Raw genomic sequence first — 25,928 nt, 5'->3', positions numbered from 1 at the left:
GTCTCCCCCAGAATTGAAGCATGCCCTAGAGAAGCATGACCCCTCCCTGCCTCCCCTAGACCCATACTATTGCTCCAAGGAGTCCTGCGGAGGCCCTGATCTGTGGCAAAGAAAATCCCAGCCAGCATCTGGGTAAATCGTAGACCGCTATGATCGGCCAACCTACCCCCCGATATTCATCGAGCCACTGTGGTGTCCCGAGCATCGTGCTGCGTACCGTGGAAGTAGACGCTGAAATCCCTGTCTTGGGGCCCTCAAAGTTTACTTGGGGACATGGTCGAATAAACAGAACAGCATAGTGAATGTGACACTGCATGACAACATGCTGCTGCAGACTTCGTGGATTTAGGAATTAAAAGAGACACCATGATGGGAATTCGACCTTCAGAAAAGACTTCTGGGTGCTCAGCAAGGCTGTCCGGGAAGCGGAGACGAGCTCACCCCCGGGGGTGGGATGACATCTCTTTGTGCACAAAAGACTCCATACCGAAGAGCTTGAGATCGCCCTTCAACTGCCCAGCATTTCCTGCAAGCTTGTCCTTTTCAATCCACTTTAGGTCCAGATCATCTTGGAGAAGATTAATTTTTTTTAATACTTTTAAACATTTCAATAGAGCATTTTAAAAACATTAGCTCCCTTGATTTCCTCACAGGTTGTTTATAAGCTGGGGGGACTCGAAGGTGGGTGAAGATTGAGGTGGAAGAGTTTGCAGACTACATGAACAGGGGAACCCGCCCCATCCTGGGCTGCTGCAGCTGAGGGCACTCAGCCCTGGTGGCGCACTGCACTGACCTGGGTGGAGGGGGTGCTGTGAAGGCTGCAAACGCTACACCCACCCAGGGAGGCTGATTCATTGGTCTGGGGTGATGCCCCGGCATCTGTGTTTGTTTAAAGCCGCCAGGTGATTTCTGATGTGCGGCCAGGCTGAGACCCAGCTGGGCATCGTGTCCGTCTTTGCTCCTTGCCAACACCTGAAGCCCGTATTTCAGATCTTCTCTCCCCACGAATCTCTTGGCAGTGGATCGCTTCTGTCTCCCCACAGAACCAGCCTTCCTCCCTGGCCATGCTGGACCTTCTGCACGTGGCTCGGGACATCGCCTGTGGCTGTCAGTATTTGGAGGAAAATCACTTCATCCACCGGTGAGTCAAAGTGACCTTGGTCTTCCCCTCTGCCTTCTTTCCGTATGCTTCCCTACGTGTCTCAAGGGCCCAGATCCCCCACTTCAGAGTAGAGTGGTGGGTGTCTCTGCAGACTTGTTCAGATGACTCAGAATCGTCTTTTTTTTTTTAAACATTTTTTTAAAGTTTATTTATTGATTTTGAGAGAAAGAGAGAGTGCGTGTGAGGGGGCAGAGAGAGGGAGAGAATCCCAAGCAGGCTCCATGCCGTCAACACACAGCCCTATGCAGGGCTCGAACCCATGAACCATGGGATCGTGACCCCAGCAGAAATCAAGAGTCGGACACTCAACCAACTGAGCCACCCAGGTGCCCCAGCCTCACTTGTCTTTAAGACAACTACTTACTCTCTCAGGGCTTCATCTGCCCCGTATGTAAAATAGGTATCATAAAATATCCACACCAGCACTGGAGACCTAGCTGGGCAGTCCTTGACCTCCTGTTAGACTCCTGTCTGTATCTCACAGCCCTCTATCACATTAGTGTGTCCCCCATCTAGAAAACCTACCTCTTTAAGGGAAGTTAAAGGAGTTCATAGTTTCACATATTTGACTATCGGTAGCTCAAGGGCAAGGACCCTGTTTTATTCATCTTCATAGCCCTGGTATATCGTGGGGCACAATTAATGTCTGTTGGATACCTAAACTTTTTCTAAAATACTTATTCTGAAATGAAGCATAATGTTTCTTTTCTTTGCCTCCATAGTTCATTTCATCTACTGTCTATGACCCTTATGTTTAAATCGTGTTTGACTGGGACATCAAATCCACATGTAGTGCTATAGACATGATAGAGTCTACATATTTCTTTCCAGGCGATGTTGATGACTTTCCCAGCTGACACCTTGATTCTGAAATCTGAAAAGTCAAATAGATTGTTAGGCTCTTTGCAAAGCTCCTCCCAATGATACACTTCTCGACTGGTAAATATCCACCTGGTGAACTATCAATCACTTTTTAACCCATGTCTTCAAAGAGTATAACACATGTGTGTAATAGTTAATATGTAAAGTACAAAGCAGGAAATGCGAGAAGTTGTATGAGTTCAGAAATGGAAAAGCAAGTAGGCAGATAGCAAGCCCTGCTTTTTGCCCTAATAAAAATGGAGACATTAAAGATCAAGAAATGTGCTCGCCCAGGCTCCCAAAGTCATTCCTAAAACAAGGCAATAAATGCTTACACCAGCTTATCCTTTTACTGTCCCTCCATCATTTTGGTCTTCAGATCTTCATCTTAATTCTAACTCTGTCCAACTTGCAGGATTTGTGCTTGATAGAAATAACAGGAGTGAAAAAGGGGCTGGGACCAATCCTTCGTGTTCCCTCCAAAGCTACACCCTTTGCTTCAAAGTGCAGGGCAGTCTTGCCCTTTTCGTTGTGCCCAGAACTTTCCATAAATCTCAGTTCTGGACTTTATTGCTCTTCAGACAAGACAAGGTCATACTCTTTTTAGAATTCATCCCTAGCTAGAGCCATCTTTCCACCTGTTGTCTGTGTTCTCTAAGTCTGGACTCATCGGACAGTAAGCTGTGCAGTCACCTTGGTGACTGCGGATACCTGCCTTCCCTTCTCACTGAGCTCATTTCTGCTTTTTCATCTCCACCCTGTGTCATTCACCCAGTATCCAGAGTCTCTGGCTTAGAGATCACATCCTTCTTTCCCCTGACGTTTTGAAATCTGCTTTCCTCAAGCCGTGATATATTTCGACTATATCCAGCACTCTGTCATTATAGATAATAAGATAACAGGACCACATTCTCCCAAGAGTCCTACCACTTCCACATCTGTAAATAGTTACCAAAGGTCAGAATTAGATCCCAGGGTAATAGTTTGTTGCTGCTCTTATCGTTTTTGAGAAATGGAATTGTCAAAGATCAAATCAGGAATGTATCAGATGGTCTGCTTTATAAGCAAAAGGCAACTTCTAATAGAAATTGTCCATCTCGATCAAAGTTTTTCTTCTGGGGTAACTGGCATTAGGAAGGCATCTTTTGTACTTCCTCGCTGGCTATGGGCTCTGTGGCACGCTCCTACAGCAGTGTGACCTCTTATCCTCTCTCCTCCAACGACATCTGCCTCAAGATTCACAGGCTCCCATGCATGCACACCTTCTGCATTCAGAGAGGAACTCCTTCCCCCAGATTCTCACGCTCCCATTTTTCTATTAGATCTGTTTCCTTTGGACATGGTTTATTGCCATTTCAAGAATTATGGGTCATTCTACCAATTCATGGCATGTTCTATGATATCACACTCACTTTCTTGCCGTTAAATTCAAAATCACTTTTTTAAGCAACCATTTCACGCACATCAGCGTAAAGACCTTCCTGGAGATATAAATATTGTTCCTGTTCTACTTCAGTCTATTTTTCTTGAGAAGCAATGGCTATATATCCTACTATTTTTCTTCTTTTTGATGTCATATATGTTATGCTTTTATAGTTTTATTAGGGCATTTGATGCACTATTGCTCCTCGAAATTCAACTTAAACCTTCGGCATCAGGTCAGTGGCATTAACAACATCCATCTCCCACTCCAACCCATTGTTCTGGTATCTTAAGTGTCCTGATGACCCCCAGTCCTGGTCCTGTTTATTTTCCACGTCCTTATTTCTCAACCAAAGATCAGGACCTTTGGGAAACCAGTTGAAATTATGGAAGCACTACCTGTACTGCCTGAGGAGTACTTTTTTTTTTTTTTTCTGTCTGGGACTTTAATATTATGAGAGGCCCATCCCAGACTTCTTCTGGATGCATCCTTCATTCCCACGCTCAAGTCAAGAATGGGTAAGCAGTCAGCAAGTAGATGCTGATGAGCCTTGGAAAGCTTTGATCATGCCTTATAGGCATGCCACAGGAAAGCAGGCCATCTGGTATACAACAGCAAAGAAGACATGATAACTTTATAACTTGAAAGAAAAGATTCTTCAGCCACAGAGCTGTGATACACACAGCTTAGCAAAGGCTTTAGTGACAATCATGGACGTGAGAACAATAGTAGCTTCTTAAAAAAAAAAGAAAGAAAGAAAAGAAAACTAGAATTACTTAGGAATACCTTGACCTGCTTGAATTTGGTGTCATGGAAGTCCTGCTGTCCCCGCACAATCCTTGAGACAACTGGCAGACTCCAACAGCAATCTGTACAAAACAATAGCCCAAGGCCAAATGGCATTTCTTACGTCCCTCTATTATTTTCTTTTAGCTTACATTTTTTACCCAAATGAGAACAATAATAGCACCCTGTATCTTATTGGGTTGTTGTGATAATTACCCATGAAGCACTTAGAACAATGCTTGGTACAGAGCAAGAGGCCAATAAATTCTAGTTCCTATTATCGTTACTTTCATTATTATTCTCCCATTAGACATTTTCAATCATCTCCCCTGTTCCGTTTCCATTTCCCTGGTAGTTCTGAGGGTGGAATTGGTACAGCTATTTCTTTCATACTGAGGTAGAAGTAGCAAAGGAAATACAGGGCAGAGAGGGAACTATTTGAACTCAGATTGCAGGTGGAAGTCCTTGTGATGGATATCACGTTTATCTTCCCAGAAATAAATTCAGAAGTGCATTTTCTCTTTCATTTTTCTTCCCAGGGACATTGCTGCCAGGAACTGCCTCTTGACATGTCCAGGCCCTGGCCGAGTGGCCAAGATCGGAGACTTTGGAATGGCCCGAGACATCTACAGGTGAGCAAGGATTGCTGTCACCCATCCAAGCCCCATCCCCTCAAGAGGATGGGACGTCGCTGCTTGTGCTTGCGCTGGTACCCTGTCAACTGGCCATCTAACATTTCCTTGAGTCCCTGTCCAGGACATACGAAATCTTAATTAGGGCCCATGCCTGGCGGTCTAATTCTAGGATCTCTGACTGCAGTCACTGACACCACATTCTTTCTGGTTCCAACTCTCATTAATCCCAGGATGTTCTCAGACACAGAATAACCTGCATACTTGATATGGAAAACGTTCTCAATAAACTTTTACTTAACCCCTTTCCTCACTAGCAGGGAATTCCAAATGGACTTGGCTTCCATCACCCCAGGCAGGAGCACCCCAGAACTGACAACATAACGGGCAAGCTCACTGGTCTTCTCCACCCGCTCTAGGAGTCATGGGAGGGTGCCTAATTTAGCTTCATTTCTTTATCCCTGCCATATTCTCAAGGGTACATTAAAAAAAAATAAAATAATTTTTGTAATTAAACAAAAATCTTCAATTGTACTTTACCTTACTCTTCTCTTCCCAACCCCCAGGTTCACTTCTGTCTGATTATTTACAACTGTGACTTGCTCGGTGAGCTGAGAAAGTCACTCCTTCGCATGGTCACTAATGACGCCCTCCCTGACCCAGGGGAAGAGTGAGGAGAGATGGTCACTTAGAGTTTTCACTCTTGGGAGAGTAAGGGCCTCCCCACCCCGCCCCCGCAGGCCCCCGTAGAACTGATAATCATCAACACGGGTGGGAATGCTGATGCCACCCCCTTCCTGCAGGAGAGAAGTGCAGGGAGGACTGGGTGCTCCACTCTCTCTTCTCCCAGCTCTCAGAGTCTCAGCATCCCTTCGCCTCCTTTCTCAGAATGCCCAGAAAGCCCATGGTTTCAGATACCAGTGTCGCAGCATGACTTAGCGAGCCCATCGGCGATGGGCGCCTCCTCTCCATCCCCACCAGCTCTGACAGCTCCCTGGCGCCAGGCTTCACCACCCCAACTTGCGCACAGCCCTGCTGTTCCCATCAGCCCTGCTAGGAAACTTCCTGTGCCTTGCCCCTGCCCCTGTGGCACTGAGCTACATGCACACTTACATCCTCATATGCATTGTCTACACCGCAGTTGTCTGTGTGTCTGTTTCTTCCACTAAACCGTACCCTTGGACGAGACGGACTATGACTTCTGTCTTCAGCACATGGCAGAGTAAATAGTACAGGAATCCCCCTTTATCTGCGGTTTCTCTTTCCCCAGTTTCAGTTACTTGCGGTCCCCTGTGTGGTCTGGAGGCAGATGACCCTCCTCCCGACACACCACCAGAAGGTTACTAATAGCCTAACTTTACGTCACAATGCCTGTGTCACTCACCTCACTTCATCGCACCACGTAGGCCTTTTATCATCTCACATCATCACAAGAAGTAGGGTGAGTACAGTAAGATGTTTTGAGAGAGACAGAGAAACCCCATTCACCTAACTTTTATTATGGCATGTTGTTGTAATTATTCCATTTTGTTATTAGTTATTGTTGTTCATCTCTCACTGTGCCTGATTTATAAATTGAACTTTATCATAGGTACATATATATAAGAAAAAACGTGGTATATATAAGGTTAGGTACTATCTGTGGTTTCAGGCATCCACTGGGGGTCTTAGAGTATGTCCCCCATGCGTAAGGGGAGACCACTGTACATGTTTATTGAAGTAATTAATCTAAGCAGCTAGAGGGGAGCTGCCTCCAAAGGTATGAGTTAATTGATCAGTCTTTGTCAGTGATGTCATTAACGCAGCTCATGATAAAAACCAATCAACTAACTCACGCCTTTGAAGCCAGCTCCACCCCCAGCCCTGTGCTCTCCTGCCGAGGGTGCTGTGGGAGGCAGCTTCCCTCCAGCTGCCTAGACCCTCTGTTGAGCACCCATATTGAAACTAAATGCTGCATGAGCGTCAGGGAGGATCCAAAGTGAACACGACACAGGCCCTGCTCTCAGCTACCCCAGGCTAGGTCTCCTATTACTGCAGACCATCAGGAAGCAGGCTGTACTTACAAGGCTGGAGTACTGTGATTCATTGTGAGTTATAATCCACAAAACCCATCGGGGAAATCTAACCATCTGCTACTGGATATTTTAGTCATTGCATAGATCTTCGCTTTCATGCTTCCAGCGAGCTGCCTCCTATTAAATGACACCAAAGTTCTTAACTTAATTTTAAACGATCTGTGTTCCCCTGCTCTCCTCCTGAACCGCAGAAAGGCCTCGTTAGTTTCAATGCTGTGATGGCTACAGCTTGTTGTTGCCTGGCCACTCAGGGACACCTCCAGAACCAAGTCTGGGTTTCCTCTTCTCCCCCACAGAGCGAGCTACTACCGAAAGGGAGGCTGTGCGATGCTGCCGGTCAAATGGATGCCTCCAGAAGCCTTCATGGAAGGAATATTTACTTCTAAAACAGACACGTGGTGAGTCTTTCTGTTGCCCTCCTGTGGGTCTCACTGTGGGCCTTACTGGTAGCACTCTTGGGCCACAGGATCCCAAGCTCTCACGGGGAAGGGGGAGAGGAGACGAGTCAACACACCTCTACAACAGGGGCTGTCAAATGTTGGCATGTATCAGAATCGTCAGAAAGGCTGGTAGAGCACAGATTACTCTCCCTACCCTGAAATCTTATGGATCACTGAGAATTTGCATTCCTACCAAGTTTCCAGGTAATGCTGATGCCACTGGCTGGGGACTACACAGTGAGAGGCACATGTGATTTGTTTTTTCCACATACCTATGAAGTTGGGTTTCTTTCAGGAACGTGACATTGAGTTAACATCAGAAAAATTGATCAGTGAAATCCTCCCCATTAACAGAAGGATAAAAGAAAATAATTATCAGCACAAAAGTGCTGCAGGTTACAGTGGTGTTGAGACCCCTTGTGCAGTTAAAAATACGTTGGAAAAACACTGTACATTAGATCTCCAGAACTTTTTCATCCTGCATAACTGAAACTTTGTGCTCCTGACCAACATCTCCCATTTCCTCCTTCCTCCTACCTCTGGCAACCATCTACCCTCTGCATCTATGGCCCCACTTTTAAGTGAGATCATGCGGTATGTGTCTTTCTGTGTCAGGCTCATTTGACTTAACATCAGGTTCTACAGGTTTATCTATGATGTCACAAATGGCAGGATTTTCTTTTTTAAGGCTGAATAATATTCCATTGTATATAAACATGCCACATTTTCCTTACCATTCATCTGCCAATGGGTATTTAGGTTGTTTGCACATCTTGGCTATTATGAATAATGCTGCAGTGAACTTAAGAGTGCAGATATCTCTTTGATACACTGATTTTATTTCCATTGGCTATATACCCAGAAGTGGGACAGCTGGATCTTTCTTTTTGTTTCTTCTTTCTCTTAAACTTTATTTATTTATTTTGAGGGGGGGGAGGGGAGAGGGAGGTACAGAGAGAGGGAGAGAGAGAATTCCAAGCAGACTCTACACTGTCAGTGCACAGCCTGACATGGGGCTTGATCTCACAAACAGTGAGATCATGACCTGAGCCAAAATCAAGAGTCAGACACTTAACCGACTGAACTGGGATAGCTGGATATTAAGGTAGCTCTTTTTTTAAATTTTTAGGAAATCTCTGTACTTTTTTACACAAGGTTTATAAGAGCAACACATAATTTTAAATGGAGGATTAAACCTGTGCTCCCTGCCAAAATACACACACACACACACACACACACACACACAAGCACACACACACCATTAAAGGGAGTCTTTTTAGTTGTATAAAAATCCCCAAGGATAGGGGCGCCTGGGTGGCGCAGTCGGTTAAGCGTCCGACTTCAGCCAGGTCACTATCTTGCGGTCCGTGAGTTCGAGCCCCGCGTCAGGCTCTGGGCTGATGGCTCAGAGCCTGGAGCCTGTTTCCCATTCTGTGTCTCCCTCTCTCTCTGACCCTCCCCCGTTCATGCTCTGTCTCTCCCTGTCCCAAAAATAAATAAACGTTGAAAAAAAAAATTAAAAAAAAAAAATCCCCAAGGATAAAAATGACAACAATGACAATATTTTGGAAACTGGGAAGTTTATGGACAAGTGGTACCTTTCTTAGGACACCAGAAAGTTGATAACTAGGTCCAGAAGCAACCTGGTTCGCTCTGCCCAAGAGCCCAAGAAAGGCCCAGAAAGTAAAGGTGTCAGGCACCCCTGGAAGTAGAGGTGCAGCAGGTCGGAAAATCAGTGACAGATATATTTAAAAAGTAACCAGAGTCGTGGCCCATTCCCTCACCGCCTGCCTCTCCCCTACCATAACACAAGACCGGGGGTTCCTTCTGTTAAGAGATTGAATTAAAGTCTTTCTGGTCTTAGGGACATTGGACATCACTGAGGATGAATTCTCTACTATAAACAGGAATATATATATCCCTGTTTATAGGTATGTATGTATATATACATATATATACTTAAGTCTACCTACTTAAGTTTATTAAGTCTACTTACTTAAAAATGTATGTCCCCTTGGGGTGCCTGGGTGGCTCAGCTGGTTAAGCATCTGACTCTTGATTTTGGCTCAGGTCATGATCCTGGGGTCATGGGATTAAGTCCCATGTTGGACTCTGCACTAAGCATGGAGCCTGCTTAAGATTCTCTCTCTCTGTCTTTCTCTCCCCCCCCCCCCCCGACTTGTGCTCTCTCTCTCTCTCTCTCTCTAAAATTAAAAAAAGTAGGGGGGCGCCTGGGTGGCTCAGTTCGTTGAGTGTCCAACTTCGGCTCAGGTCATGATCTTGCAGTTCATGAATTCGAGCCCCATGTTGGGCTCTGTGCTGACAGCTCAGAGCCTGGAGCCTGCTTCAGATTCTGTGTGTCCCTCTCTCTCTGCCCCCTGCCCCCATTCATGCTCTGTCTCTCTCTCTCTCAAAAATAAATAAACGTTAGAAAATTTAAAAATAAGATAAATGTATGCACCCTTCTTCCCCTCAGTGACAGGAACATGGCAGAAGGTAGGAGTTGACCAAAGGGTTCCTCATTGGAGGAGCTGACCAATGAAGAGAGAAATTCCAGGTGCTCCAAGTGGCAATAGTCTAAACAATGGTGATCCAATGGCCCTCATCCCAGAAACCTGTAATTGATACCCATGTAAGGAAAAAAGAGCCTTTGCAGACGTGATTGATTGAGGATCTTGAGGTGGGACAGTCATCCTGGATTATGTGGGTGGACCCTAAATGCCATCACAAGGGTCCTCATAAGAGGCAAGCAGAGGGAGATGCCACACACAGAGAGGAGGAGGCAATGTGAGCACAGATAGAGGTGAAAGATATGTGACTACAAGTCAAAGAATTCTGACAGCCTCCAGAAGCCAGAAGAGGCAAGGAACAGATTCTCCCCTAGAGCCTCCAGAGGGGGCGTGGCTCTGCAGACACCATGATTTCAGTCCAGGATATGGCACTGATTTTGGACATCTGACCCTCAGAGCTGTGAGAAAATAAACTTCTGTTGTTTTAAGCCACCAAGTTTGTGGCAGTTTGTGACAGCAGTGACAGGGACCGATACCCAGTGAAACATGCAAGCCAGCTGCTCCCCCACTGGATAAGATCTACATAGAACTTCTCATCGGCTTTGTAATGTCCCCATAATAAAATATGAGCAGCCAGCCAAGAATCAACAAATGCTTGAGAGAAGATTCTAATCTGAAGGAAACAAATATATAAAGAGGAATTTGGAGGCAGAAAAATGCAGAAAGCTTAGGAAAACTTCTAAAAACTATAATATCCTCAGAAAGATGAATTGTTGCAACCGTAATCTAAGGACAAAAGATTGTTTAAAACAAGGGTTTTAGAGAAAAAAAGTTCTTAGAAATAGAAATATGAGAGAGCCCTCAAGGAGGTGGAGCATTAGTCTCCTGAAGCTCATGTGAGCAGCACACAGCCATGTTAGGTCAGGTGGTCAAGGTCAGTATCTATAGTGATAGATCATGTTGGTAGCATGTGCCCTTGATATGATGTGACGAAAATGGCATTTAACCTCTGTGGTCTTTCTCCCCACACCCAACAACTCTAGTCTAATCATAAGAAAGCAGACAAATCCCAAATGGACATTCTGCTAAAGCCCTGACCAATACTCCTCAAAACTGTCAAAGTCATCAAAAACAAGGAAAGCCTGAGAAGTTGCCAAAGTCAAGAGTAGCCTAAGGAAATAGGACAAATACATAAAATGTGATATTCTAATGGTGACCTGGAACAGAAAAAGTAAATGCAGCAAAGGCTAAGGAAATCTGAATAAACTATAGGTTCTAGTTAATAATGATGCCTTAATATTGGCTCATTAATTGTAACAAATATACCATACTAATGTAAGATGCTAAAAGTAGGGGAAATTGAATGTGAAGTATGTGAGAACACTATTACCTTCATCCTTCATTTACAATCTAAAACTATTGTTAAGAAAACAGTTTATATTTTAATATGATAATAATGATAATGTAAAAGTAACAGGTTGAAGTCAGAGTTGAATAAATCTTCTAGAAAATAAAACAACTATGAACCAATGGGATATGTAGGAAAGAAAAGAAAAGAAAATTAAGAAGATTAGACCCATTAGATCCAATTATCTGACAAATGGGAGTCCCAGAAAGAATGAACAGAAGAAGCGAAGGGAATAAACATATCAAAGAAACAATTCAAGAGGATTTTCCAGAACAGAAAGGCATACATTTCCAGAATGAAAGTGTCCACCAAGTGCCAAGCGTGGTGAGTAAAAAGAGCCACGCAAAAGCACGTCATCGTGAAATTTCAGACCAGTGGTGTTCAAGATTTTGCAAGCTTTCAAGGAGACAAATAATAATAGTAAAAAATTATAAGAGATTAAAATAGGGAATCCAAATGGTTTCGAGTTTCTCAACAGCAACACAGGAAACCAAGAGGACAATGGACAAACGTCCTCCAAATTGCGAAACACATCACAAGACGGGGGAGTCACAATGATCAGAATCCCCTTCCTGACCCATGTTTTGATGATGTGAGCAGGAGCCTTTGTTGTTTTAAGTCACTGGGATGTGACTTACCCAAACCCAGTGGATCACAGTGGTCCTGGGATCAGCAGCCGCAGCATCACCTGAGACTTGTTAGAAATGCAGGTGCTTAGCCCTCACCTCGGGCCTAATGAAACAGGAGCTCTAGGGGTGGGGCCCAGCAATCTGTGTTTTAAGGAGCCCTCTGGGTGATTCCATGTGCACCAAAGTTAGAGCATCACCAACTACCCTAGCCAAATGCAGATAGTAAGTTCAGTAATTAGGTAACCGTTCTGAACACATGTCTATCCTGTGACCCAGCAATTCTATTTCCAAGTGTCTACTTTAGAGGTTGACAAATATGGATTTGGGCAAGGATGTTCATTTGCAACACTGTTTATAATAGAGAAAAGGCAAAAACAACTTAAGTATCCCTCAAACGGGGGATGGAAAATAAATGGTGGTTTGCCGATATCACAGAAAACTATTTAGCAATATGAAAGAACACACTAAACCTGCATGTATCAACATGGATAAATCTGTATGCAACCTTTATTGAAAGAAAGACAAGTTCCAGAAAGGGGTGGGATATCATTATGCATAATTTTACAATACAAAAGCCAAGTCTGTAATACAGATTTGTTATTATGCTTTCACACATTGCAGAAACTCTGCAAACATAGATGGGAATGTGACATTCCAACTTGAGGGAGGGGAGGAGGAGAGGAGGGAGGTTGGGACTTAACTGTATTTTTTTTTTCTTCAAAAAAAGAAGGGGCGCCTGGGTGGCGCAGTCGGTTAAGCGTCCGACTTCAGCCAGGTCACGATCTCGCGGTCCGTGAGTTCGAGCCCCGCGTCAGGCTCTGGGCTGATGGCTCGGAGCCTGGAGCCTGTTTCCGATTCTGTGTCTCCCTCTCTCTCTGCCCCTCCCCCGTTCACGCTCTGTCTCTCTCTGTCCCAAAAATAAATAAACATTGAAAAAAAAAAATTTTTTTTAAATAAAAAATAAAAAAAAAAAAAGAAAAGGAGACTGGACACAAATAAGACAAAAGTTTAACACCTAGGTACAAAATTATCTATTATATTACCTTTCCTTTTTAAAGCTTACATTATTTCCTAATTAAAATGCTTAAAGACACAGATAAATTGCATAACCTCGGATATTGATGAGTGCCATGGAGACAAAAAAGCAGAGGATAAAGAGTGTGGGGTGGAGGGGCCTGAGGAGGGAGGCTGTTTAGTCCAGATGGTGGGGAAAGCTCCATGGAGGAGGTGACAGCCCAATGCCTGAATGGCAAAAAGATGGAAAGATCTGAGAGGAAGGCTTTCCAGGCTGCAAGGAAAGTCAAATGTAAAAGGCCAGTGGCAGAAGCAAGATGAGCTTGTTTGAGGAATGAAAACAAGTCTTCATGGCTGGAGCTGGTGAGCCTGAGGGCCAGTGACAGTTGAGAAAGAAGGGCAGGCAGGGGCCAGACGCGGAGTGCCCTAGGAACCAGGTTAGGGGACGTGGGTTCTATTCAGTGCACAATGGGATGCCCCTGAAAGGTTGGAAGCCAGAGCTTGACAGGATCTGTAAGAAAAAAAAAAAATCACTCTGGCTGCCAATGAAGTGATACTGGAGTGGGGCAGGTGAAGATGGGAAACCCTGCCCATTTCTCGATAAGAGAACAGAGAGGCAGGCTTAGTGGTGGCAGGGCAGCCAGTAGCCGTGGTGGGATTCGAGCTGTGCCTTGAGGGTGGACAGGATTGCTGAAAGTCAGCTGTAGAGTGGGAGGTGTGGCAAGAGTGAGGTCGAGGGCACTTCCTGGGATGGCCGCCACTGGAGAGAACAGAGGAGATGGGTTGGGTGGGGAAAGAGCTTTTGGACAAGTCCAGTCTGAGATGCCTGTAAGACAGGCCAGTGGAGATGCTGAGTGGACTTCTGGTCTGTGAGTCTCGAGCTCCCAGGAGAACTGCAGGAGACAGTGGGATCAGCTGGCTGGATACCTAAATACAGTACAGTAACCTTTTTTGCTGTACTGTTGTTGAAGTACAGGTGACACATAATGTACAACATAGTGATTGGACGAGTGTATACATTATGCTGTGCTCATCACAAATGTGGCTACCACCTGTCACCACACAGCGCTGTTACAATCCCACTGACTGTATTCCCTACGCACTGCCTTTCATCCCCTTAACTTACCCATTCCAAAAGCCAGACGCACTTTTGGTTCCCATTTTTCCAAAAACTGTGCTCCAAGCTATGAATAAAGGAAAATAAAATGTAACTTTAAAAGACTGATGAGCACAGCACGATTCACGATTTTAAAACCTTGTCACCAGATTATCTTCACTGATTCAAATTCTTAAAACAATTTAATCAGCAGTTACTTAAGCTGTTTCTTTAATTTCAGGCAGAGCAAGTTTAATACCAAGAGAAGGAAGAGTATCTTGTTTTGTTTTGTTTTTTAAATACGTGTTTTTATTTGGCTTTGAATGTTTTGGGGCAAAGCCGTGGGCTCTATTGCTCCTACTTAGGACAGGCTTATAGGTGATTAAAGAACCATTTGGCACACAAAACATAGAACCATTTGGCACATAAAATAAAAGATGACCAGTTAAAATTGGATTTCAGATGAACAGTGAGTAATTTTTTAGTATAAGTATATCCCAGGCAGTATTTGGGATATACTTATATTTTAAAAGCATCTCTTGTTTGTCTGGAAGAAATATGGTTCCTGTATGGCTATTTGCTAAATATGACAACTCTCCTTACCTAAAATTATCAAAGTTCTATGACCAACACTGCCTCTTGCTCCTTTGAACTCCAAACCAAGAAAATAAATATCTATTTGCTGTCTAATATGCTGCTTCTCTCAAAGGATACTACAATCTATTTCTCTAGCTACCTAGACAGGCAGAAAAAAGATAGCTGGAATTCATTATGCCTTACTACCAGGTTTTTTTGCATGATTTTGCCTATTTTGTTTTGCCTTGGGAGAAGACAAACTGAGAAGAATATATACACCAGGCAATTTGTAGTTAGCAGAATCGAGAGATCTAATAACGTATTCCAGTCTGTCTCAGATTAACTGTATAATAACCTCTGCTTCAGAATTCTCACCTGAAAAATATGGACAATATCTTTGCCCAATGCTCCTCACAAGAATCTTTGAAATTTCACCAAGATGATGTACTTTTTTTTTCCTTAGGAGATGGAGAAGCTATAGTTCTCTACAATTTTTGATAGAATATTTATTAACATCTGAAAACTACACCCAGATGCAAAAACAAGGATAGACCCTTTTTTTTTTCTTTTTGCCAAAAAGCTAAGTAAGAAATTAAAGGCTAAAATAAAAATTTTAGTCAAAATATGAAAGATGATGCTTCTGGAACATGATAGCATCATTTTAAAGTTTATTTAAAACGGGGGCACCTGTTAAGCGTCCAACTCTTGGTTTTGGCTCAGGTCATGATCTCACAGTTCGTGAGTTTGAGCCCCACATCAGGCTCTGCGCTGACAGCTCAGATCCTGCTTGGGATTCTCTCTCTCTCTCTTTCTTTCCCTGACTTGCACTCATGCGCTTTCTCTCTCTCAAAATGAATGTAAACATTTAAAAAATAAAACTAGGGACGCCTGGGTGGCTCAGTCAGTTGAGCGTCCGGCTTCAGCTCAGGTCATGATCTCACGTTCCGTGAGTTCAAGCCCCACATTGGGCTCTATGCTGACGGCTCAGAGTCTGGAGCCTGCTTCAGATTCTGTGTCTCCCTCGCTCTCTGCCCCTCCCCCACTCATGCTCTGTCTCTCTCTGTCTCAAAAATATTTAAAAAATTTTAATAAAACAAAAAAATAAAGGTCATTTAAAACAGATTAACAAATGAGAATTCAACTACATTTCTTAAGGAAAAAACTGTCCTACAAGATATTGCAACATAAATACACAAAATGTAACACAGAATGGCATCATGCAAGGAGCAGGCAAATAGATTAAGTGAATAGAGAGCTCAGAAACAGATGTGTTTTTACTCACAAGTCAATAGTCAGGGGGAAATTATTCTATGAATAGTATTAGAGGATTTGTTGTTTGCAAATGATTCAATGTAGACCCTTACCTCACACCACACACCAAACTAAGTTCTCAAATCCAGCTGGAGAAGAAGAACAAATACAACTTAGAAGAAAACAGCAAATACTCATCTAGTCTTTGGTGAAGGGAGGATTGTACACTCTATAAAACAGATGGAGGAAATCACAAAATTTTAAAAAATAGATTTGACTACCTAAAAATAAAAATCTTTGGGATGCTAAAAAGTGGAATTAGAAAGCAACTGATAGAATTATTTCAATTTTGGATAAAGGTTAGTATCTCTGATAAAGTAGGTCTACAAATAAAAAAGAAAATTAATAAATACCAAAACAATATGTAGACATAAATGGGCAAAAAAATACAAACAATTCATGGTGGGGGGGAGCGAATATACTTGAGAAAACAACCATGTTCATTATCAAGTCAATAAATATAATCTAAAAGATTCTACCATTTTCTACCTTAAAATCAGCAATAATTCTCATTTTTGATAAGAATACTCAATGTTGGGGAGAATGTCTGATGCATTATTGCATAGTGCTGCTTGGTTATTGGGAATGACACATTTGGAAGAGTGGAAGTGGACAGTATGTGCCAAGAATTTTTTGGTGTTCATATTCTTTTGATCTAGCCATTCTACTAGAATTATCCTAGATTTTACTAGATTATCCTAATCCCAAATTTGAAGAATTTTTCCTAAGGAAATTGTTCTTGTAAACGACGCACAAAGATGTTCATCACAGTCTTTGAAATATTGTAAAAAATTAAAAACAATATGGAAATGATTAGGCAAATTATGGCACAACTACTCCAGGGAATGTTTTGGGACCATTTCAAATGTTTCTGTTGGCATAGAAAATGTTTATCCTGTAATGGAAACTGCAAAAACAGTCAAGGTTCAAAATTGCTTATTAAATATAACTGCAATGATGTAAAAAAAAATATCTAAGTACAGGAACTTGACTGGAACAAAAAAAAGAACATGCTAACAATGGTTACCTTTTTATGGAGCATCTCATGTGGCTACTTTCTCATTCTTTTTGTTGTTGTTCTCCATATTAAGAATTCCCAATTTGGGAAAATGTGTAACAAAAGAGTCAAATTTTATATCTGTATGTGTATGTCTTTGTGTGTCCCTGTGTGTATGTCTATATATCTGCGTACGTGTGTGTGTGCGTGTGTGTGCCCATATCGTATCTTCTGTTCTGTACACAGGTCCTTTGGAGTGCTGCTGTGGGAAATATTTTCTCTTGGATACATGCCATACCCTAGCAAAAGCAACCAGGAAGTTCTGGAGTTCGTCACCAGCGGAGGACGGATGGACCCACCTAAGAACTGTCCTGGGCCCGTGTATGACTCTTTGGGGAACATTTCTACAAGTTGCTAAGGATGATTTTCCTTTTCAAAAAATACTGCAGCCACATATGCTTTTTTAAGATGAAGGGGCAGATGGCTGACCTCATTTAATATGCCCCAGGATAGGAGTGTGTCTGTGACTTGCGTGAGGAGGGTTAGTCCTCCAGCCCCTCGGAAGCAGTAATGTCATGACTTGAAAGTTATCTACTGTCTGACTGGAGGCTGTGGACTCACCAGGCTCCCCCACACCTCTTAGGAATCTGTGTCCCAGACTCCACCCCGGCTGCCCTATGCCATCTGTTTCAAGTCACCTTTAAAGATTTCCAATCCCTGCATTTTCTGCTGTCTTGTAGGGCATCCCTCACCTCCTTCCCACAAGCAAGGCAGATGGGAAATATAATTAGAATATTCTTCCCCAGAGGTGACTTTAGTTCAGAAATGGAATGAGAGGAGCCATATTTCATGTCAACTCCAGGACGTCTGTTAATGAGCTTTGGTGTTCTAATAGCCTTACACCTGGGCGCGATTCCTTGGCCCAGCGGCAGAGGGCGGCATATGCCAGCCACATGGGACATAGATGAGTTTTCACTCTCCAAGACAGTGCCACCTCTGGTCCCCCTGGGAAAGTGCTGGGGAAACTATTTTTCACCCTTGTTTCTCCCGGTTTTAATGAGTGTGCTTACTCTTCTTTTAGATACCGGATAATGACCCAGTGCTGGCAACATCAGCCTGAAGATAGGCCCAACTTTGCCATAATTTTGGAGAGGATTGAATACTGCACCCAGGTATAAACTCTTTTCCCTTTGACCAGCATTTATATGGAAAAGATGGCAAATACCAAAATGTGAAATGAAAGTTAAACCAGCCAGGAAATAGGGAGTTGCAATCACTAGAATGGTTGTTTATCTCTGCAGTAAAACGACGAGTGCCTCAGTTTGCCCGGTTTGGAAATAAATGCTAGTTACCGCCTCTTCCTTCACCAACACATGACGCAGTTTCAGACACTCAATAATATTAGGGAATCAGGTCTCACAAGTGCTGACTAAAACCCTATTGGGTAACTAATGGTTTTGTAGACAAAACTGGAGCTTCAGAGACGTATGGGAAACACCTGCTCTCAAACAGTTTATGGTGTGGCTAGAGAAATGTTAATGTGAAACCACTGCCACTATATAATTGTTAAATCTTGTGCCCAATGACCTATATCAGAGGGATTCAAGGGAGGAACAAGGTGATTCGGAGAAATTTTAACATCATCAAAGGCGTTAGTACAGCATCTGTAATATGCAAATCGCTTTCCATGTATTCCATTGTATCCTCAGTCAGGTACACAAAATATCCCCACTTTCCAGATGAGTTGAGGTTTGGAGAGGTTTCTCCAAGCCACACAGCTTCCTAGCAGTACTGCTGGTCCTTATTTCCTTCAAAAAGGACTCTAAATTCTCCCTTTTCTACCCCATTCTAGCAGACTATGCCTCCTACCTCAGGAGAGGAGAAGCTAAGAATTCATTTCCCCCCCTGCCTGGACATCTACACCCAGTCTCACCCCCTTCCCCACGTGTCAGTGGAGGTGGAGCCCCTCCACCTGCATCACCAGCTGCATGGTGCCCCCCTGTCCCCCCCAGGAGTCCCTCCACCTGTACCACCAGCTGACCCTTCAGGGATGCTCCCTCCCTGTGGCAGTGTCACCTCTCCACACATCTTTCCCTCTCTCAGCTCTCATTCTGCCAGGATATCTCGAGAGTATTTCAGAAGTCAGACAATGAGCCACGACCTCTCTAAATCACCTTAGTTGTGACAGGAGACACATACATGTTCAAGCCACATCCTTCGTTCCCAGCACCAGAGTCTCACCCTTCCAGCATCTTCCGTTCAAAAGTGAAGGCACTGGGGCAACTGGGTGGCTCAGTCGGTTGGGCGACAGACTTCAGCTCAGGTCATGATCTCACGGTTCGTGAGTCCAAGCCCCACATCGGGCTCTGTGTTGACAACTCAGAGCCTGGAGCCTGGAATCTGCTTCGGATTCTGTCTCTCTCTGTGCCCCTCCCCCACTCTCTGTCTCTCTCAAAAATAACATAAAAACATAAAAAAAAAAAGTGAGGGCACTGGCATTTATCTAGATATCAAGTTATTTGGGGTTCTTTCAGAAAACTTGGTGTTCTGTGAATGGCATTTTAGGTTGTTATACTAATGGAATATACCCACTTGAATGTGTGTGTGTGTGTGTGTGTGTGTGTGTGTGTGTAGACACACACACACACACACACACACACTTCGGAGTAATTTTTCTCCAAAGTATATAACATCCCTCTTAAAAGCAGGTAATTTTGTACAAGTATATTTTGAATGACTCCCCCCATAGAGATTAATAATTAACAGGGAAAGAACTAAAGAATAAGAGAACCAGGATGTAGTTATTTTTATTCTCACACTCCTTGTTGACAAATCCTGGACCAATGTGCTCTTCTGCAAAACTGAAGCAATGGCTTTCCCAATTTGCATAAAATATTAAAGAATTAAATTCCCCCAAGTTTAAGCTTCCTTCCACAAATTTTCTTCCAATCTCTGGCAACTGCTTCTGCCTTTCTATATTACAATCCACTGCTATAAAAATGATCTAGCACAAAGTCGGGTTTGTAAGCAGTTTTCCTCACAGCACTGCCGCATTTCGTGGGTTTCACAAAGAGGCTGAGCATATCCAGGCCAGATAAAGACCACTGTGTAATCTGCACACACGAAGATGTAACAGGGGAAAAGTTATCATCAAGTGTAGCCCAGCCAAATATGAAAATGGAAGGTAGCTAGGAAGAAAAGAGATCTTTTTTTTTTAATGTTTTTATTTTTAAGGAAGAGAGATAGTGAGTGGGGGAGGGGCAGAGAGGAAGACACAGAATCCAAAGCAAGCTCCAGGCTCTGAGCTGTCAGCACAGAGCCCGATGTGGGGCCCAAACTCATGGACAGCAAAATCATGACTTGAGCTGAAGTTGGACGCTTAACCGAGTGAGCCACCCAGGTGCCCCAAGAAGAGAGAAATCTTTTTTTTTTTAATATTTTTGAGAGAGAGAGAAAGAACATGAGAGCGGGAAGGGCAGAGAGAGAGGGAGACACAGAATCCGAAGCAGGCTCTGAGCTGTCAGCTGTCAGCACAGAGCCCAACATGGGGCCCGAACTCACAAACCACAAGACCATGACCCAAACCGAAGTGGGGTGGTTAACCGACTGAGCTATCCAGGTGCCCCAGCCGAGAAGAGAGAAATCTTGTAAGCCAGCACAGCATTTGTGTCTCCTCTCCTCCCTTCCCCTCCCTCTTGTCCTGCGTGCATACACACGTGTGCATACACATGTGCGCACACACACACACGAAGTCAAACACACAGACTTTTGTAGTTGAAGGATTTTATTGGGAATACGCTGGAGTAATTTTTTAAACTGATTTATATATTTTTTAACCCGTGAATCTGCAAGATTTGCCCAAGGTGGTGGGCATAGCCTGCATAGCCTGTCCTGGTCGCCTCCCCTGCCCCGGGCAGTTGGCTGCTTCCCAGCACCTGACACTTCTATACTAGGGTTTCCTCTGCGAGCTCTTCAAGGATGAGGATGATTCCTGTTCACTTCCTATTCCCCGGTGCCTATGAATTAATATATTCCCAATAAACGCTGAATGGTTTCTTCATCTGTAAAGTAAGTTTGGACGAGACCATCGCTAAGGGATCTTCCAGATCCAACAATTCTGCGATTCAGCATCTTAATCGGTTTGTTTCTCCCACCTGTAGGACCCAGACGTGATCAACACCGCTTTGCCCATAGAGTATGGCCCACTCGTGGAGGAGGAAGAAAAGGTGCCCATGAGGCCCCAAGACCCGGAGGGTATTCCTCCTCTCCTAGTCTCCCCTCCACAACCTAAACGGGAGGAGGGGCAGGATCGAGCTGCCCCGCCCCCTCTGCCTTCCACTTCCTCCGGCAAAGCCTCCAAGAAACCCACGGCCGCGGAGCTCTCTGTTCGCGTCACCAGAGGGCCCGCCGTGGAAGGGGGACACGTTAATATGGCGTTCTCTCAGTCCAACCCGCCATCAGAGCTACACAAAGTCCAGGGATCTAGAAACAAACCCACCAGCCTATGGAACCCAACTTATGGCTCATGGTTTACAGAGAAACCCACCAAAAAGAACAATCCTCCGGCAAAGAAGGAGCACCATGAGAGAGGAAACCTGGGACGTGAGGGAAGCTGTACCGTCCCACCGAACGTTGCAACTGGCAGACTTCCGGGCGCCTCTCTGCTCCTAGAACCATCCTCGCTGACTGCCAACATGAAGGAAGTGCCTCTGTTCAGGCTACGTCACTTCCCGTGTGGAAATGTCAACTATGGCTACCAGCAACAGGGCTTACCTTTAGAGGCCACCACTGCCCCTGGAACCAGTCATTACGAGGACACCATTCTGAAAAACCAGCCTGGGCCCTGAGCCCACTGGCACTCATTTATCTTCCTTGGGAACCCTGAGCCCGTGGAGGAGGGACAGGAAATGGCTCCCCCACAACCAGAGACCAAACGTCACTTTTCATTTTGTGCCAACTTGTTTTGAAGTGCCACAGAAACAGCTGTATTTTCAAAATGCTTTAGGAAAAGGTTTCGAGCATGGGTTCATCTCATTCTTTCAAAAGAAGAAAAATATCATAAAGACAAGCGAGAAACACAAGGCCCCGACTTGGGGGCGTTTGATGTATGCTGCCTCCTGCTTCTCTCAAACTGTGTGTGCTCTGCCTCAGTGCAGTCAGAATTCGCTGCTTATGTGTCTCATAGTCGGAGTCATGGGTGGCTCCTTACCTTGCTGATGTGGACCGGGACCACTTGAAGAGGGGGGAGGGAACAGAAATAAAGGAGGTGCTTGTAATGGGCTGGCACGGGGAAAGACATTCATTCTTTACCGGGCAAGGAAAAATCAGAGACAACTAACTGAAATGTCCCTTTAGATGATGTCCGGATGCTTTCGATTGCGCCGATTCAACGATGATTGTAAAAACATGAATAGTTACGGTACCATAAAGAAAATGTGAATACACTCGTGTGAATGAAAAGCAGATATTCAGCGTAATTTGAATATGATACAAAACACCGTACGTACAGATCCAGAGATTCAAACATCCTGCTAATATACCTCATGCCTTAAGAAAACTCCTCCTACTAAAAAGGGGAAAACTGAGTGTGAGGATTCCTACTGGATTGAAAACTCAAGATTTGCATTATCACTTACTTAAAACTTTCCACTAATTAAAATAAACTCTGATCATTTAAAAGCAAAAATCTTAAGTAGCAGTGATACATTGAAGCATAGAAACCCATCCCTTCACGGGCCTAGGTATCAATACCTCCCCGGCCAAAACCTTCCAAGAGTTTCCATCATGAAAGTTACCACGCTGACGTGTCCACCTGCAAGTGACAGGCGGGTCACTGGAGTAACAGGCCGTCAGTGGTCCTGAGGAGGGGTGCAGTGTCCTTCCTTCCAGTGTTCACCTACGTTCATCCCCCTGCATCATGTGATCCCAGTGGACGAGGGGACACACATCTGCTCAAACATACATAGCATCGTTTGTCTAGCTACCAAATGCAGACCGAAACACAGAATTCTTCTTCTGGGGGGCAGAGAGGAGAGGGGCTACAGGGCAGTGGCGTGCAGAGACTGACACTGGCATGTTGTCGTGGGGGCTCTGAACTTGTTTTTCACACATTACGTTTATTTCCACGAAAACGAACTGGGGACCAGTTGAATTTGACACACCCACACCTACGCAACAAGGCTTTACCAGTGAATTTTCACGTCGTTCTTTCTTTCTGCTGCTCCTCCGGCCCTTTGCTCAGCTTCTTTCCTGGTGGTAGCTGTGCCAAAGCATTGCTTCGGGAGGAGAGCATTTTCCATTCCTTGCTAGGCTCTGAGCATTCCCGAGCAAAAGGACTATATGTACATATCCACCTTTTCCCCCACCGCCCCACTTTCGCCTACATCACAAGTATCACTTTGGACGTGGGAAAGCCATTCTGTTCTAGGCCAACGCTGGACAAGTGTCCATTCTTTCTATGGCAGATGCCTTGCCCTAGTCAGTGGTTCTGCACATCTGATACCCTCAACACCACTTTTTCTTTATCTTAACTGCCAAAAATAATCAGTACAGTTCTGGCTCATGCCAGGTACAAAAGTAAACAGTCCAATTATGTAAACATTAATCTAACTCATAAACCACCTAAAGGGGCCCAAGAGTGATACTTTGAGATGCAGTCTCCTAAAGGATAATGACAGGGGAGCTGACAAGAACTGAGAAGAACGATTTCATTTTAGATCTGTAACACCAGTAACCAGTTAAACAGGGAGCATGCTACATGGCTAAACAGCCAACTCTTTATTGTCATTAATGGTGGGGGGGAGGGGAGGGGGGCGGAAACTGTATCCCTGTCTCTTCTTAAAAACTATAAATCCATTACATTTTCAGGTTGTGCCTTACTACCACTGAGTTTGATTTGCTGATTCTAATTGTCTTCATTGGTATCAATTTTCATGTAAATGATAGTCAAGTCTTAAAAGCCTGTATACGTGGATAAGTAAATAAACACCTCCACACTGAGATATGACCTCAAGATGTTTCATTTAACTCACTGTAAGCCCTAGGTATCACCACAAAATTAATCCCAACTACTGTCCACTCAGTACTGCCCCGGCCATAAGGCCACGGCCATTCATACAGATGCCAGAGATGCTCTTGTTTATTCACTATGATAGAAGAGTCCGACCTAGAGCACGAACAGACACAATGACAGTTTAGAGAAGCCATGTTAGTTAAACCATAAGCTAGAATAACTTATTTATATTCCGTATCTGTAAGGAAGCTCACCACAAGTTCACAACCGTACCACTGGGAAACTGGCAATCTGTAAGAGAATGACCAGTTTAATATGTAGCACCTCAAAATCATAGCAAATCAAAAGAGCGGGAATAAACTTACTTTTTCTTAAAGAGTATGATCTACATAGTAGTCAGGAGACTGGATTCTCTCCCACCAGTTAGGGTGCGAGTCCCGGCTCCCCTTGGGGTATCGGATCTGCCTGGACCTCAGCACCTCCGTGTGCAATGGGGAGAATGGTTTCCCTTCCTCGCTGCCCCTCATGGAGATTACGAAGTGTATACAAGCACAAGCACTGGCTCGGATGCCTCCTCAATTCCCAAGTGATCTGGGCTGGGTGTGGGGAGAATTTCCAAAGTCACAACGTGCCTCTATGTCCCTGCCCTTGTACCCACCCCTCTGGGCCTCGTGGTTCTCCTGTTTGTACCAGGTTTGGTTTCATCTGCCACTTGTTTAGTAACAGTAGCAAGAACCTGCTAGAACCCAGTCCTTTTCAGCTCAAAAGAATAAGAAGACTCTATCACACTTAAAACTTGGCTTAAATGTTAAAAATAAGCACCACAAAAAGGAAGATACTTCATCAGTTTGAGCAATTTTTTAAAAATTTTCTGGCTGCTTCATGTAATACTTGGCAAGCTCTAGAGCTATAAGAGATTGTAACTGCAGATTAACTTTACTTGACTTTACTAAGAAATTCGAAGTGATCAGACTACTTTAATAGATTCTCTCCAATAACAGCAAGATTAACATTCACATGAGCTTTGTGGACCTAAAAACAAGATGCATATAAATTCAGACTACCCTTGATAACAGACTCCCCATGACAAGACTCATAAAACTGTATGAAGTGTGTTGTCAATCTGTCTTTAGCTAATGACTCTTTAAATGGGTCCCCAAAGAACATACAATTTGACTTTGCTAAGTTCATCGCAGCAGATGGTTGCCCATGTTGTGCGAACATGCAAAACAAAACCCAGCATTCCCGTAATCCTCCATAGGATGCCCTAAAATAAAAGAGAATTATTGAGAACAAACAGTAAGGCTTCTATTAAGATTCTGTTTTCCTTTGGTATCCTGAGTAGGTGTATTTCACTTTTAATGCGCTACCCAAGCACAAAGCTATTTTTAGCTCTAACTTAATTTTGAAACATTGGAAAAGTTCAGTGTAAGAACAGACCATTACCTACAATGGGGGTGGGGGGCAGGAAGGAACACGAACTATGACCACACAACCGAAGCAAGGACTTCCCCGCTCTTCAGTGTTCAGTAAACGTAAAACAAGTGTTACCCTTCAGGTAAAGATGCGCTACCGGGCTAACCTCGGAACGACCGCGAACACCAGAGTCTGTAGTGCTGGCCCAAAGTCCACTTCTCAGCTGCCTCTGTTGCCCACGCTCTAGCTATCTCCCTTACTCCATCTATCTACCAAGGCTACTGCCTCCTTGAAAGCAATTACAATTATTTGTCCTGCCATCACTCCAGTGCTCGCTCAGAGGCACGTCAGCTGGTATTAGTTGAAAGACAGTCGTATTGAACGAACTCCCACTAAGCTTCAGCAACTAGTGCATGTTGCTAGAGTCTAGAATGTTTACATTTTAATATCTGCCAATATAGGTGAATAGCAGATTGACAAAACTTCAGATGATTATAATATTTTGGCTGGTTTAGCTCTCAGCACCTCTTTGAGAGATGGCAGGCAGACTGGGCAGCAGCTAAGAGCCCCGGGTGCAGTT

At 44.0% G+C, this 25,928-nt stretch overlaps 1 protein-coding gene and 1 long non-coding RNA gene across 3 annotated transcripts in view; one reads left to right on the top strand and one right to left on the bottom strand.

The window, feature by feature from the left end:
- Nucleotides 1-23,919, top strand: part of ALK (ALK receptor tyrosine kinase) — a 684,520-nt gene extending 660,601 nt beyond the window's left edge. For both annotated transcript variants that reach the window (XM_025927337.2, XM_086700283.1), the window contains 6 exons: nucleotides 1,044-1,141; nucleotides 4,772-4,864; nucleotides 7,236-7,337; nucleotides 17,167-17,301; nucleotides 18,002-18,092; nucleotides 21,081-23,919. In XM_025927337.2, the coding sequence (XP_025783122.1) occupies nucleotides 1,044-1,141; nucleotides 4,772-4,864; nucleotides 7,236-7,337; nucleotides 17,167-17,301; nucleotides 18,002-18,092; nucleotides 21,081-21,767 (1,206 nt within the window). In that variant the 3' untranslated portion in view covers nucleotides 21,768-23,919. The remainder of the gene's footprint in view (nucleotides 1-1,043; nucleotides 1,142-4,771; nucleotides 4,865-7,235; nucleotides 7,338-17,166; nucleotides 17,302-18,001; nucleotides 18,093-21,080) is intronic.
- Nucleotides 12,894-19,338, bottom strand: LOC147582319 (uncharacterized). The gene is made up of 2 exons (XR_015248975.1): nucleotides 14,067-19,338; nucleotides 12,894-13,451 (listed from the first exon to the last, which is right to left on the bottom strand). It is a non-coding gene; the product is annotated as an uncharacterized LOC147582319 (long non-coding RNA).
- Nucleotides 23,920-25,928: the final 2,009 nt, after the last annotated feature.

Source organism: Puma concolor, chromosome A3 (genome assembly GCF_028749965.1).
Source record: "Puma concolor isolate L17-30 chromosome A3, mPumCon1.1.hap2, whole genome shotgun sequence".
NCBI classification, from domain to species: Eukaryota; Metazoa; Chordata; class Mammalia; order Carnivora; family Felidae; genus Puma; species Puma concolor.
Note: the sequence above shows the minus strand (reverse complement) of the source record. Positions and strands in the feature narration are given on the sequence as shown.